Source organism: Sorex araneus, chromosome 5 (assembly GCF_027595985.1).
Source record: "Sorex araneus isolate mSorAra2 chromosome 5, mSorAra2.pri, whole genome shotgun sequence".
Taxonomy (NCBI): Eukaryota; Metazoa; Chordata; class Mammalia; order Eulipotyphla; family Soricidae; genus Sorex; species Sorex araneus.
The window spans coordinates 57,687,396-57,702,333 of record NC_073306.1 but is presented as its reverse complement, the minus strand read 5'-3'; the positions used below and the strand labels follow the sequence as shown (position 1 = coordinate 57,702,333).

Genomic DNA, 14,938 nt, shown 5'->3' with positions numbered 1-14,938 from the left:
ATTTCATTGAAGTGGGTTAACTTCTCACCCAGGTCATTGACATTGGCATTGGGACAGGATAATTCCTTGTGATAATAATCGTGTGCTTTGCAGGATGTGTAATAGCCTCTCTAGTATGTCTCCACTAAATGCCAATAGTACCCTGGCCTCACTCATGACACTGAAAATGTCTTCAGGCATTGCCCCATTTTCCTCCAGACGGCAACACCAGCCCCCTGAGAGCCACCCGCCTAAAAATGCTGATTTTCAGCACAACAACTTCATCTTTTTTCTGAAAACATCAAGGTCCAAGGACCAACAACCAATACTTTTCTTTTCCCCTAACACGGAATAAGTTCCAAAACTCATTTTGCCTACCATTTTTTTCAGAAAAAAATTACTTCATGCCCCCCTAAAAATATATCTTCCTTTAGTGAAAAAAGTACCCCCAGTTGCATCTGAAGTTCTCTGCCCCGAGGATCCCCCTAACACACACACCAAGGGAGAGGTGTAGGAAACTCTGACTTAACATATAATTTCTTGAAAAATCAAATTCATTATTTCAGTATCTGCCTTTGGCATTTTCCCCAATATTTCCAGGGTGACCATTGGGTAAAAAATAGCATATAAATATACATATAAATATATTTATATGTATATTTGAACAGAGGTCCTTTTTTCCATGGACTCTGAGAAAATCCCCATCTTGTGTATACTTAGTATATCTCTGCATGATAAGTCTTCCCATAAATGCAGGGCCTTACCTAGAGCCATACTTAGAAGACTTCTACCGCTCACCATGATCACGGTCGTGCTGTTGTCTGCCTTCGTGGCTGGAGGTAAGCCCTGCCATCCAGATGCCATTTTTCCAATCCCCTGTTGGACCTAGGGGTGGATGCCCCCTGCTCCCCTGGACTCATCCTATGGTGATAAGAAAGGTGAAGCTGGGACAGGAGCGATAGTACAGTGGGTAGGGCATTTTCCTTGCACACGGCCGACCCGGGTTCAATCCCTGGCATCCCATATGGTCCATATGGTCCCCCAAGCACTGCCAGGAGTAATTCCTGAGTGTAGAGCCAGAAGTAATCCCTGAGCATCGCAGGGTGTGATCCAAAAAGCCAAAAAAAAAAAAAGAAAGAAAGAATGAAAAGTGAAGTTCCAGAGAAGTGGAATGAAGGGGGGCTGCCTCCTGGGATCCTTCCGGAAGGGGGCTTTCCAATCCGGGGCCTGGAGATGTACAAGTGTAGGTTACATGGTGAGGAACATTGCTTCCTAGACTCACAACTCTTCCTCTTTCCACAGCTCTCAGCTGTGGGATTCCCACCTACGAGCCCCACCTGCCCAGGGTTGTTGGGGGTGAAGATGTGAGACCCAACAGCTGGCCCTGGCAGGTGAGTCACCTACTCTGACCTTCTTCCCTCACTTTCTATCTGACCGGCCTTCCCCCAACCTGCCCTCCACTCTGCACTGGCAAGAATGAGGGTTGATGGGGACTCCGAAGGAAAGTGAGAAATTCCCCAGTAAGATTGATTTCCATGGTCTTGGTGCCAACCCTTCCAGCCTACTAAAGAGTCAGCTCCCACCCCACCTTCATACATGTAAACTCACACTGTTATGCTATTGACCAACCAGAGCCTTGCCTACAGATTTCTGCTATTTTATGAACCATTCATCACCATGTATTTAAATATCTACATGGTTCCAGAATGAACCAACCAAGGATATTTATGAAATTACTGTGTTTTTATTAATTAATTAATTTATTTTTTAACCCAGGTTTTCACACATGCAAGGCAAAGCGTTCCGCTACTGAGCTGCATTCCTGGCTCAAAATCAGTGTTTTTGCTTGCTGGCTTGGGGGCTTGGGGGGTCACATTTCCCAGTACTTAGGAGACCGTGTAGTGCCAGGAATTGAACCCTACTCTCCTGCTTACAAGCAATGCACTGCAGCCCTTCGAGCCATCTCCCCAGTCTTGCAAATTAATTCTTAACTATAGGCAAATCAATGTTACCAACCAAGGCAAATATTTCCTTACCTTGAACTAACCACATGATATCAAGATTAAAGTGCTGGGTAGGCCAGGGGCACAGTGAACCTGCTAGTGGTAGGATTTCCCAAAATTAAATATGTGAGACCAACACTGACATAAATAATACAGTTAGGGGGCTGAAGCAATAGCACAGTGGGTAGGGAGTTTGCCTTGCACGCGGCCAACCCTGGTTCAAGTCCCAGCATCCCATATGGGATGAGAAGCGCCAGGGGTAATTCCTGAGTGCAGAGCCAGGAGTGACCCCCTTGCATCGCCAGATGTGACCCAAAAAGCAAAAGAAAATAATAATTATAATCTAGTTAGATAGTTCTTATGTACCTTGGTTGAAACTAATTAAAAAGCTCACTGCCAGGACAGAGAGAGTATATGCTTCGCATGTAAAAGGCCTGGATTCTATCCCCAGCACTGCCAGGAATAACCCCTAAGCCTTGAGCCAAGATGAGTAGCACCTGAGCACCTCCAGGTATGGACCTAAAAACAAAGCAAAAACAATGTTGGTTGTGAAAAGTTGGTTGTAAAAAGACAGGTATAGAACCCATGCCTTGCATGCGTGAGGCCCTGAGTTCAATCCCCAAACCACATGGTTCCATGAGCAGTTCTTAGGGAAGCCCAGGTGCCTCTGAGAAACCGCCAGGCCTGAGCTCTGAAACATCAGATGTGCACAGCCAGGCTGAGAAGCACCAGGAGCAGCAGCGACTGCCTTCTCGGCAGTGATCCTTATGTTTAAAAGTGTATCTAGCAGCTCCTTTGGCCTAAATGTCCAAATGCCTGCCCTAGTTTACTCCTCTGTGAAATGGGCATGAGGATAGAGGCTGGTGGATTTGCTGTGACTGTCATGCGCACTGGTGCGGATTCACATTCTGAGCACAGAATGATGTCTGGTACCTGACTGCTACTCAAGTCATTATACATTGGAAGTGCCAGAAATGGTGATTCTTAGTCATCCCTAGAACCTTACGTGGTGAACATTATTATAATCCCATTTCCCAGATAACACAGGTTCAGGAAGTTTATGTAACTGCCACCCCGTTAGCCTAAAGAAGAGTAAGTAAGGATTCAAACCTGCTTCCCGCCATGGTTTGGGGGCCACACTTTGCTGCCTAAAGTGTAATTTTCCATATTCGCTTCTGTAGAGGGGTTCTTGCCCAGTTTAGGATTTTCAAGTGGGACATCCTTTCCTGTATCTTTTAAAATGTTTTTCTAATTTTAAGTGTCCTTAAGAATCAATCAATCTACCAGCCAGGGGGGCGGTTCACAGGATTGGAGCAGCGTGCTTGCTCTGCATGCCAGAGCACCGGTTCGATAGCCAACATCACATGGTCCCCAGCCCTGCCAGGATGAACCCCTGAGCACCAAGTCTGGAATAGCCTCCAAACCAGGGATGTGCCCCTCCAAATAAATTATCTAATGCTTGGAATGGCAAGAGAGCAGTTATTAATCAAAGGCTTATCTTTTTTCCCCTTTTTTAAATGTTTTATTTAATCACCGTGAGAAAAGTTACAAAGCTTTCAGGCTTAAGTCTCAGTCACACAATGATCAAACACCCATCCCTTCACCAGTGCACATGTTTCACCACCAAAAACCCCAGTATACCTCCCAACCCACACCCTCCACTCCCTCGTGTGTGGCGATGATTTTCACTTTACTTTCTTTTTACTTTGATTACATTCAATATCTCAACAGAAAACTCACTATTATTATTTGAAATTTTCCTTAAAAAATCAGACCTGCCGAAAAGGCATCATTTGATAATTTGTTTTTTGTTACTGAGAATGAAGAGCATATGAGGTTTTGGATTACAGGTATTTTAGTAATTAAGTCCAGAGAAATTTCTGCCAGAAGTCGAGTCACTGCAAGCTCATACCTCCGCTTAGTGGGCTCTATAAGATGGCGGTCGCCACACAGCCAGGAAAGGAAAGGCAGAGAGAGAAAAACCTTTCCCCTCTTGGGACGGCATGGGGCTGTATCTTAGTTCACAGTCTAGAGGCATTTCTGCAAGAAGCTGTTGGGTGCTGAAAGTGGTCATTAGGCATCGGGATCATGGTCTTTTAGGAGCCAAAGGCTTATCTTTTATATCTGAAGAAAATCCTCAAGATTGGGAGAACCCTGACAAATCATGTTGAAAAAAATATTCAAATCTGATTTTTGAGTCGTGCTCTGAAGTTTTGGGGTATTTTGTTCTTTGAGGGTTTTTGTGTTAAGGTCTGGTTTGGGTTTTTCTTTTGGTGGGTTATTAGGCCACACCTGACAGTTCTGAGGAGTACTTATGCTCTGCAAAAAGGGGTCACCTCTGGTGGGCTTAGAGGACCCTATGGGGTGCTGAGGTCCCAAGCATGGTTGGTCAATTGCAAGGCAAGAGCCTTACCCCCTCCACTATCTCTCTAGCCATGCTAACATCTTTATCGTTTTTATATTGCTGTGGCAGGTTAAATTATTGACACTTGGGTCTGGAGCGATAGTACAGCGGGTAGAGCATTTGCCTTGCACGTGGCCAACCCGGGTTCCATTCCCAGCATCCCATATGGTCCCCTGAGCACTGCCAGGAGTAATTCCTGAGTGCAGAGCCAGGAGTAACCCCTGTGCATCGCCAGATGTGATTCAAAAAGCAAATACACACACATATACATATATATATATATATATATAGAGAGAGAGAGAGAGAGAGAGACTTGATTACCGAGCATGCCTTCTGAGCCCTGCCTTAAGGATGCTGAGGAGGCTGGTCTCTGCCAGTCTCCAGAGCACCTGTCCTTCTTCCCAGGTGTCCCTGCAGTATGACAACAGAGGACAGTGGCGCCACACCTGCGGAGGTTCCCTGGTGGCCAACAACTGGGTCCTGACAGCTGCCCACTGCATCAGGTAACTGAGTCCCTGGCCATGCCAATCCTCCCCACCTGACCAGTGCTCTGCTCCAAGAACTGGAGCCCCAGTAGCCTAAGTCAGCCTCTATAAAGAAGCTTGCAAGTTAACCACCCGCCTGGCAAAGAAAGCAGCACTAGTGGATCTCTAGCTCAGCCTGTTGGTTAACAGGTGGGTTATCACCTAATGCAAATTGAATGGACCTATGGCTCAACCCACTGAGAGAAGATATGGGAGCAGGAGAAGCTCCTGGTCTACCGTCTAGGGGTCCCAGATGTGGTGTCCAGATTTGGAGCTGGGTTTCTCTTGAGTGAAACAAATTATTTCTTCATACCCACCTTCTCCACCCATTATATATATGCAGGTTGCAGAACTGAGTGCAGATTACATGAGACGAGACATAGCAGAGTCTGTGCTTAGTAATGGAAGTGGACTGTTAGCCCCAAGGCCCATGGGAAAGAAAAGCTTCTGGGACATTGTTGAACTTTCCCTCCTCTCCTTTCTGCCTCTGCCTGTCTTGGAGCGGTCTTTGGAGGGCCCCTCGGGTGAGGGAGAATCTCGCTGCCAGGCAGTTCTCTGTCCTCCCAGCCTAGTTATAAGCTCTGTGAGGCGGGAGGGAAGACGTTAGATGTGGGGGTCAGGAATCCCAGTTTTCAGTTCTGAATTCTCACTAGCAAGCTGTAAGGGCTAGTCGCACCTCTCTCAGCCTCGGTTTCCCATCTGATGTGAATATGAGAGGTGGGAGCTTAAACTAGGAGATGCCTTTGAGAGGAAAACTGCTATTTTCTCTCGGTCCACTTCATGTTCCCCATCACAACTGCGTTTATAGCGCTACACTTTCTAATTCTGCTTTGTGCTTATACATAGTGAAAATTATTATACAGTTAGCCCTCTCTTAGCACCATCAATAGTTTCTTGGAAACTGCAGGTGAAAGGATATATCATAAAACCAACCAGGTCCTTGGCTAGGATCTGTTTTTTTCTCCTCAAGACTCTAACGGGAGCAGGCATTAGGATGCATGCCTAGTAAGTGCCTGACTCAGGTTTGATTCCCAGCACCAGGAGGTGTGTGGCCTGAACACCCAAGAAACTCCAGGCTGGCCCAAGTCTCCCCAGAACCTCAGGGCCCTAAAAGTACGGCAGCCTCCGGCCTTTGTACTGAACCACCAACCAGTTGGCTGTGAATCACCTCTGAGGTCCTCTGAACATTGCTTGGGAGCCCACCCGTGCCCAGGAAAGAACTATGGGAAAGATGACATAGAGCAAACTGACATTATCCAAGGACCTGCGATCCAGTTGTTGGTGACGGTGCTTGATGGGCTGCCCCAGGAGGGGCAAGTCCCAACCCCAACCTGGTGGTTTATGTAGCAGTGCTGTTGCTCCCATGAGCCCATCCTGGTACTGGCCAAAGCCAGACCTCTGGAGATCATGCCCTGGAGAGTCCCTGTCTCTCCAGCACTGCCTATGGTGCCCTGAGCACCACCAGGAGTGATCCCTGAGCACAGAGCCAGGAGTAAGCCCTGGGGAGGGGGGGTGTTCGGAAAGGAAAGGCCTGTTGTCCCTGTTGGCCTGTTGTCCCTGTTAGCCTGTTGTCCCTGTTGGCCTGTTGTCCCTGTTGGCCTGTTTTCCCTGTTGGCCTGTTGTCCCTCAGCTGGTCCATTGACGTCTCTGCCCTTGATCTCTGTGCTCCAGCTCCTCCAGAACCTACCGCGTGATGGTGGGACGGCACAGCCTGTCCACCAACGAGCCCGGCTCCATGGCCATCAGTGTCTCCAAGCTCGTGGTGCACGAGAAGTGGAACCCCAGCCAGCTCTCCAAAGGGTACCTGCTGTCTGGGTGCACTGAGGGTGGGGGTGGCAGGGGTAGAAAGCAAGGGGTGTCTCACAGAAGGCGATGGGCCCTCAGCTCCTCCTCATTCCTCCTGCAGGGAGGGGAAGGAACTGGGCTCTTCAGAAGTGGGGTACCCCAAGGACGCTTGGGAGGGAGGAGTGGGAGCATCCCGGGAGGGACACAACATGTCAGAGCTGCTTGAGGCTCTACAGGTTAAGGGGCAGGTTCCAACCTGGACCCCACTGACTGTGTGCTTATTCCATGTCAAGCCCTGCTGGACGAAGGGATGGGTCTGGAGTTCCCAGTACTGACCCCGGAGCAGGACACAGACCCTCCTACCTTCCCCCAACCTCAGCCCCCTCCTAGTTTGGCCTTTTACATTTTCAAAAGTCCTTGATACTCCATAAGATAGCTGGGGGTTGGTGAGGGGGGCTTATACAGGAAGATGACCAGGGTCAATTTACTAGCTTAAAGCAGCAACCAGCAATTATTGTCATCGTTCAGGAATGATCCTAGTTCTGATGAGGCTCAGCGGGGAGATTATCACCCAGGGCTCCTCTGGAAGCTGCAAATAGAGAGTGGCTGGGCTTCATCACCTTGAAGGCTTCCTCCTTCAAGAAGAAGGAGAGATGCTGGAGGGGGGGCGGGGGAGTGGTTTAATCCCCAGCACTGCAAATGGTGCCCTGAGCACCACCAGGAGTGATCCCTGAGCACAGAGCCAGGAGTAAGCCCTGAACACCACCACGTGTGGCCCAAATCCCACCCCCCACCCCCCCAAGGATAAATATTCCCCTGAAAGGGCTTGGGGGAATTTAGGACTCTGAGCTCCACCAGGGATAAAACACAGCCTTGAAGTTTCACCCCCGTTGCTCTACTCCAACCCAATATCGGGAAGACTGACGCCTAGCCGGGGCTGAGATCGCAGTAGGAAGCAGCACCCATCTTTATCGCTTGCCTCTTTGCCACCCCAGAAACGACATTGCCCTGCTCAAACTGGCCAAGCCTGTCACTCTGAGCGACAAGATCCAGCTGGCCTGCCTCCCACCCGCCGGCGCCATCCTCCCCAACAACTACAGCTGCTTTGTCACTGGCTGGGGAAGGCTGCAGAGTAAGTAGATCCTGGAAGCCTTGCAGCTTAGGGGGGTCCGGTGGGGAGGTGCCCCCCACCCTGCCAGAGGTGCTCTTCCCAACCCCTGAAGACGTCTCTTCTTGGCAGAGCTCTTTTATCTTTCTGTCCCTTGAAGGAAATAGAAGCCACTGAGAGACATCTGCAGGTCACCTTTTGGCCTGGGATTATTTTTTTGGTCCTAGTTTTCCAGGGGAAGCAGATGCTTAGTCTAGCTTAAGTCGGGCGTTTATCCTTGACCCAAGCACCTGTGAGGACACAGTGCGGACAAACGTGGCTGTTCCCATTGCAACCCCAGGTCTGACCAGCAGTAAGAGGAATCAGAAAGGAAGGAGCCGGCCATCAACCTCGTTGGTTCTTTTCTTCTCAGATAAAGTCCTTCTGTCCCTACCCTGACTTTTCTCTGCTCTCATGCAGCCAACGGAGCATCTCCTGACATCATGCAGCAGGGTCAGCTGCTGGTCGTGGACTATGCCACCTGCTCCAGCCCTGGCTGGTGGGGCAGCACCGTGAAGACCAACATGATCTGCGCCGGGGGTGATGGCGTGATCTCCAGCTGCAATGTGAGTGCACATGGTCAGGAGCACCCTCCACAACTAAAGGGGGTGATGCTGGGGAGGTCCTCGGGGTCCCAGAGCCTGTCCGCCTACCTCCTGGCAGAAACACCAATAGTGCCATAAAGTTGAGGCCTTGAGCTTCGACCTCAGAGTGTCCAGAGGAAATGTCTTAAGATTCTCCTTGTAGTGTCCACCTCTCGCCCTGCTGAGCAGCCCCTCCTTGGGTCTCATGGAAGACTCTCCTGCCCTCATCTCTTACTCTCTGCTCTGTGAAGGGATCCATGCAAACAATCTGGTCTCTGGGGTGGGCCCGTTCTAAGGAAACTTCAAACGCATCTGTTGACTGACTCCCACCATCCGCTCACTGTCCTTTCCTGCTTGCCACAATCTTCCTGGATGCAGGGCCTTAACCTAAAGGCAGTGCAACGTGCCCGATGTTGTAGCAGGTTGGGGACAGAGCAGAAAAGAACTTCACACTTGCTTCAGGTCACGCTGTGCCCCAAAACTCTGCCAAGGCAGGCTGCTCCCCTGGAACCTTTTTCCTGCTGGGAGGAAGTGAAGGGGGTGACATTTTTAATCCTGGTCCTTCTCTCACCACCTGGACAACCTCGGGCATATTACCACCTCTGAGGGCTCCCCCTCACCTGTGAAATGGGCACGCTCAAACCACTGACCACCCAGTTTTTGGTGAGGATGAAGTGAGACAAAGCATACAAAATGCTTCGCCCCAGTCCTGGCACACAGAAATAACCAATGTCTCCTCTTGTTGACATCATGGTGCCATCTTGAGTTGTGACCAGGGTTGGCCTCAGAGAGCGTGGCACAATATCAGCAGACCTGATTAGCACGATGCAAATGTGCTAACCCTGATACACAAGCAGATGACCCCTCCCCCGGCTCCCAGGCTCCCCCTGACAGAACTCTCACCTTCCTCAGGGAGACTCTGGTGGACCACTGAACTGCCAGGCCGCCAACGGCCAGTGGGAAGTGCACGGCGTGGTGAGCTTCGGGTCCTCCCTTGGCTGCAACTACTACCATAAGCCCTCTGTCTTCACTCGTGTCTCTGACTACATTGACTGGATCAACACGGTAAGAACCAGGCAAACCTGGGCCTCCGGGCCCAACCCTGGCCCCATCAGGGCAGTTCCTACTACTGATGTCTACGAACCCACTCCTCCCTCCTCAGAGCAGGCAGGAGCCCCCTAGAGGAGCCCCACCAGGCATCCTCCTGGGGCTCCACAATTTCTGTGTGGGTCAAGTGTCATGGCACAGAGGGCAGTCTTGACGAAAGAGGTTGAAAACAGAGGAGAGGGGCTGGAGTGATAGCACAGTAGGTAGGGCGTTTGCCTTGCACACGGCCGACCTGGATTTTATTCCCAGCATCCCATATGGTCCCTTGAGCACCACCAGGAGTAATTCCTGAGTGCAGAGCCAGGAGTAACCCCTGTGCATCACCAGGTGTGACCCAAAAAGCAGAAAAAAAAACAAAGAAAGAAAAAAAACAGACGAGACTCCTCAAACAGGAAGGGTGGGTTCTGGTGTGCTGTGAGACTGAACAGGAAAGGATGTACATACCTTGTGTGCATGTGATCTGGGTTTGACCCCTAGCTTCATACAAAATAGGTTCCTTAGGACTTCTGTGGGATATTTTTGCCTCTCTATGTGTCAGCTCAGACCCACTATTCAATGCTCAGAACAGTAATCATTTTCTTTTGGTGCAGAGGGGGGTGGTCAGGGATCACTCCTGGTTCTGCACTCAGGGATCTACTCCTAACAGGGCTCAGGAGACCGTAGGGGGTCTCAGGGATATCAAACCCCAGCTGACTGTGTGCAAGGCAAGGGTCCGACCTGCTGTGCTCTCTGGTCCCTAAATAGTCATATTGACAGCAATGCCCAAAACCTGATCACTTGAGATCACCACAATAACTCTCGTTATGAAAAATTAGTCTCCAAAGACTAATAATAATAATTCTCCCCTTGTTATTCTGTCAGGTGACCTACCATCTCAGTTTTCCCAAAACTAGGAGATTGCCAGTGATATGGAAATTTTTGTTGTTGCTTTTGAAATGTTGTTGTTGTTGTTGTTTTGGGGTCACACCTGGAAATGTTCAGGGCTTACTCCTGGCTCTGCACTCCTTAATTACTCCTGGCAGTGCTCAGGGACCATATGGGATGCTGGGAATGGAACTCAAATCAGCTGCAGGCAAGGCAAATGCCTTCCCTGCTCTACTTTCACCCTGGCCTCCTGGAATCTCTTCTTCCTGTTTTGGAACCACGTCCTGAAGTGCTCAGGGGCTACTCCTGACTCCGTGTTCAGGAGTCCCTCCTGACAGTGCTCAGCGGACCATGCAGTGCTAGGGATCCACGCCAGGACTCCTGCATGCAGAGAGTGCACTCCAGCTCTTTGAGCCTGTTCCTCCACCCAGAACTTTCTATTTTAGAGTAGGCGAGTAGGTCTGATGTGACCCCCCCATTTCGTGACTGTCTGCATGAAACACCCTGTCTCCCATGAGCTCTAAACCAGAACCTCATAAGCTTCCATGCCAGTTCTCAATTCCTGTTGTCTTCAACCATCAATGTATATTTTAAATAACTATAAAAATTATTTGGGCTGGAGCGATAGCACAGCAGGTAAGGCACTTGCCTTGCATAAGGCCGACCAGGTTCAATTCTTCTGCTCTTCTCAGAGATCCCGGCAAGTTACCAAGAGTATCTTGCCCACATGGCAGAGCCTGGTAAGATACCTATGGCATATTTGATATGCCAAAAACAGTAACAACAATGGAGTCATTACTGGTGCCCGCCCAAGCAAATTGATGAGCAACGAGATGACAGTGATACAATGATAAAAATTATTTCATTTTGGGGGGGACCAGAGCAATAGCACAGCAGGGAGGGCGTTTGCCTTGCACGCGGCTGACCTGAGTTCAATCCCAGGCATCCCATATAGTCCCCGAACACCACCAGGAGTAATTCCTGAGTACAAAGCCAGGAATAACCAACCCCTGAGCATTTCTAGGTGTGACCCAAAAAGACCAAAAAAAATTATCTAATTTTTAAAAAACTATACTTGTGGGTCTGGAGAGCTAGTACAGTGTCTAAGGCACTTGCCTTTCATGTGGCCAAGATGGTTCTAGCCACAGCACCACATATGGTCTCCCAAGCCCACCAGGTCCCTGAGCATCACCAGGTATAGTCCCCCCCAAAAAAAAAAACCAAAATAAAACAAAACCAAAACACACTAATTTTGGAAGCTGGCTCAAAAGGGCAGGCATGCATGGCACCACACCAGGAGCAGCCATGGATATCATCTGAAGCACGTGCTGGAGATGTCACAGGAAAGGGGGAGGGGAGGACCAGGAAGAGGCTCAGTGAGCTGGAGCACATCCTCCACATACAGAATTCCCAGGGTTTGTCCCGGGCCTGCATGTTCCCCTGAGCACAGAGCTGGAGTAGCTCCCAAGCATTGACAGGTGCAGCCCCCCCCAAAAAAAAAAGAAGGAGGAGAGCAGAACTGGGAGCACTTGGACTCATGATGGATGTCGAAGGAAGAGGGCCTATGGCTGAGGGTGCATTTCACCCAACTCCTGGCAGCAGTTTGCTTCTCTGTGAATTGGGACTTGACCTAACACGACTCCTCCCCATTTTTTTTGAAGTCAGAGCAAGTGGGAGCTGCAGTGTTTGTGGCAGGGCCCCCTGTGAAGGAAAGCTGGCGTCTGATCGCTTTATTTTAAGTGTAATCCGAAGAGAACTGTTCCATTGAATCAAAACAATACTTTGCTATAAAATCAAGTAGGAAGCCGCAGCCACGAGCATGTGGCTGCAGAGGGAAAACTCTCCCGTCAAACGGCACTGTCAAAACAAGCAGGTGGCCACCACCCAGTCCCCCCTAATATCTGCGGCATTTTGCTCATTTGTCTGTCTGCTGGAGTCTCCTTGCCAACAAGTGGTCACAGACACCAGCGATCTCTGGAACGTTTATTGGAGGGGAAAAAGAAAGTGAAATTGAGAAGAAAATAGGTTGTCTTTTTTTCATTGCTAAACTAGGAGGATAATCCTGACTCCTCTCGGCAGAGCCCAGTCAAGTCCAGCTTTTAAAAGGCCACCCGTCAGGGCTGGAGCGATAACACAGTGGGTAGGGTATTGGCCTTGATTGCAGCCAATCCACGTTTGATCCCTGGCATCCCATATGGTCCCCTGAGCACTGCTAGGTGTTATCCTTGAAAGCCCTGAGCACAGCTGGGTGTCCCTCCACACCACCACCACCACCACCACCACACACACACACAAAAAAGTGCCACCAGCCTTTAAGGAACTAGCTAGCAAAATGCTTCAAGGCCCTTTCCCAACTCTTCCAGGCTCTCTTCCAGCATTGGCTGCCACATCAGTCACCAGGCAGCTGGTCTGGCAACACCTTGTAGGCCCAAAGCAGGGACCAGGGGCAACTGCCCTGATTTTTCAGTCCCACCGTCAGCTGTTCCCAGCCCCAGTCACAAGCTCAACAGTGCAGGCTACAGTCAAAATCGTGACCATATGTCGGCGGGATTCAACAGGGAAAGCAGGTCTTGGAGGCAGCTAGGCAGAGCCCTGTGCTCGGGGCTGGCAGCAACCCACACAGGCACATATGTCCGGGAGCAAGGTCCAGGAGTGGCAGGGGCAGGCGACCAGCTGTCCAGCCACCAACCCCCTAGTAGCGGCCACCCTGACAACTGCAGAAGGGCTTAGTGAACCCTTGCGTGGTCCTGGTCCAGGGCTCTCCACGTGGGAGCACCTGCCTGGACAAAGCCAGACAGATGACGAGCCCAGCTGGGGATGCTGCCAACAAAAGGCACCAAAGGGGGAGACAGGTGCACGGGGGCTCACCCGCCCTGCGAATGTCCACGGCATGACAGCACCACAGTGTTTTTCCCAAGCTGGTCCGCAACTCTCCCCAGCTCAGTTTTTAGTTTTGGAATTTCCATTAAAAAGTTTTTTTTTTCAAATAGAGAAGTGGATCAAATGAAAAGGCAGAAACCTTCCCCTCGTTTTATATGTCTAATTCCAGCCCCCCAAACATAATCTCTAACCGTCCAGATCTTGAAGTCTGCCAGACTTTGAATGCACATAGAAAGAATCAACATACACCATCAATATGCCTAGGTCTAGTCAAAAGTAGGGTTTTTTTTTTAATTCTTTATACTGTTCTGCAACTTAGTTATTTTTCGCTTCCAACCGTGTCCTGTTTTATATCTCAGATGAGTATCGATGTCACCCTTCAGAACAGCCGTCACTGACTCAGAGCACGGCTGCAGTGAATGAGGCTTTCGTCTGTTTTCCTATCTCCCACACCCACTGCTGCAGTGAATGCCCTTGGACATTCATTCTTGCACGATGCTCTGAGGCCGGTGCTCCAGAAACCCAGCATTCTGGGGCCACAGCCATAGTACAGCTAGTCGGGCATTTTCTAACCTGGGTTCAATCCCCGGCATCCCATATGGTTCCCCAAGCCCGCCAGGAGTAATTCCTGACTGTACAGCCTGGAGTAACTCTGGGACATCGCCAGGTGTGGCCCAAAACAAAACAAAAAGAAACCCAGCATTCTGAGGCTGGTCACGGTGCTAGCGTCTTAGAATGCCCACAAAAAACTTCTGAAAACAGGTGTGAGCCTCAGCCTAGAGACAAAGGGGAACAGAAGCTGGTGAACAGCAGTGGCTGCTAACACGTGGGGGCGGGCTCTCCCCCCTCCCCGCCCCCGTAAGAAACAAGTGATATCTAGAAACAAGCCCATCCATTCAGTTGGCGTATAAGGCGTAGAGGGTCACAGTCTCACCCTCACCCTGTGCCCTAACTCCGGACTCCGGGCTGAGCCCTTCCTTACAGGAAGCCCCTTCGGGTCAGTGTTTTTCCCAAGCGTCATTACAACGCCCTCGGGTGGGAGCTGCTCGGCAGAGGTCCTCTGTGAGGGCCAGGAGCTCAGTAGGAAGTAGCTAACAAGCGGGTCTGAAACTGACTCTCTTCTCCTGGGTGTCCTACAGGCAATGGCAAACAACTAAGAGACGCGCCGGTGACCGCTGCGGACGTGGAAAGGTCGCAGGAAGAAAAGAGCAATAATAATAAAGTGACAACCACAGAAATCACAGTTGGGCAAGAGTCTTCTTAACACATCAAACGATGTCCAGGACCCTGACAGCACCCAATAGGCCAGGGACGAGGGTCTCTCTGGGGGCGCCCCACCTCTCACTCCCCCCAGCACCCCCACCTGCTGCTCTGCAGTCCTACTGGGAAGGCACCTGGGGGCACAGGCCAGACTCTGAGGACCCCAGTCTAGTCCTGTCACCCCACCAGCTAACTGCTGTCCCCCCAGACAAGTGACTTAACCTCTCAGAACACAGGTTCTACCCCGAAGGTGGGGGCCGGGGTGGGGCGGGGGGGGGGGGGGGTAGGGGCAGGGCTTACATGGATTAAGATATGGGGAAATGTGTTCCAAAAAAAGCCAAAGTTGGTCTGGGTTTGATCTCCAATCACATGGCAAAAAAAAAAAAAAATCCTCCTTAATG

The 14,938-nt window shown here is 50.3% G+C and overlaps 1 protein-coding gene across 1 annotated transcript; it reads left to right on the top strand.

The window, feature by feature from the left end:
• The first annotated feature begins 759 nt into the window (after nt 1-759).
• On the top strand, nt 760-14,793 carry LOC101537532 (chymotrypsin-like elastase family member 2A). Its single transcript, XM_055138834.1, has 8 exons — nt 760-818; nt 1,282-1,370; nt 4,792-4,889; nt 6,582-6,710; nt 7,691-7,827; nt 8,263-8,408; nt 9,339-9,491; nt 14,417-14,793. Exons 1-8 carry the CDS (start codon nt 779-781, stop codon nt 14,432-14,434), a joined length of 810 nt encoding a protein of 269 aa, XP_054994809.1. The 5' UTR covers nt 760-778; the 3' UTR covers nt 14,435-14,793.
• The last annotated feature ends 145 nt before the right edge of the window (nt 14,794-14,938 follow it).

Excerpts from the sequence above, each read along its gene's own strand:
- LOC101537532 (XM_055138834.1), top strand. The coding sequence starts at position 779 with ATGATCACGGTCGTGCTGTTGTCTGCCTTCGTGGCTGGAG. Across the intron at positions 7,828-8,262 it reads TGGCTGGGGAAGGCTGCAGA|CCAACGGAGCATCTCCTGAC; the intron begins GTAAGTAGATCC and ends GCTCTCATGCAG. Across the intron at positions 8,409-9,338 it reads GCGTGATCTCCAGCTGCAAT|GGAGACTCTGGTGGACCACT; the intron begins GTGAGTGCACAT and ends CACCTTCCTCAG.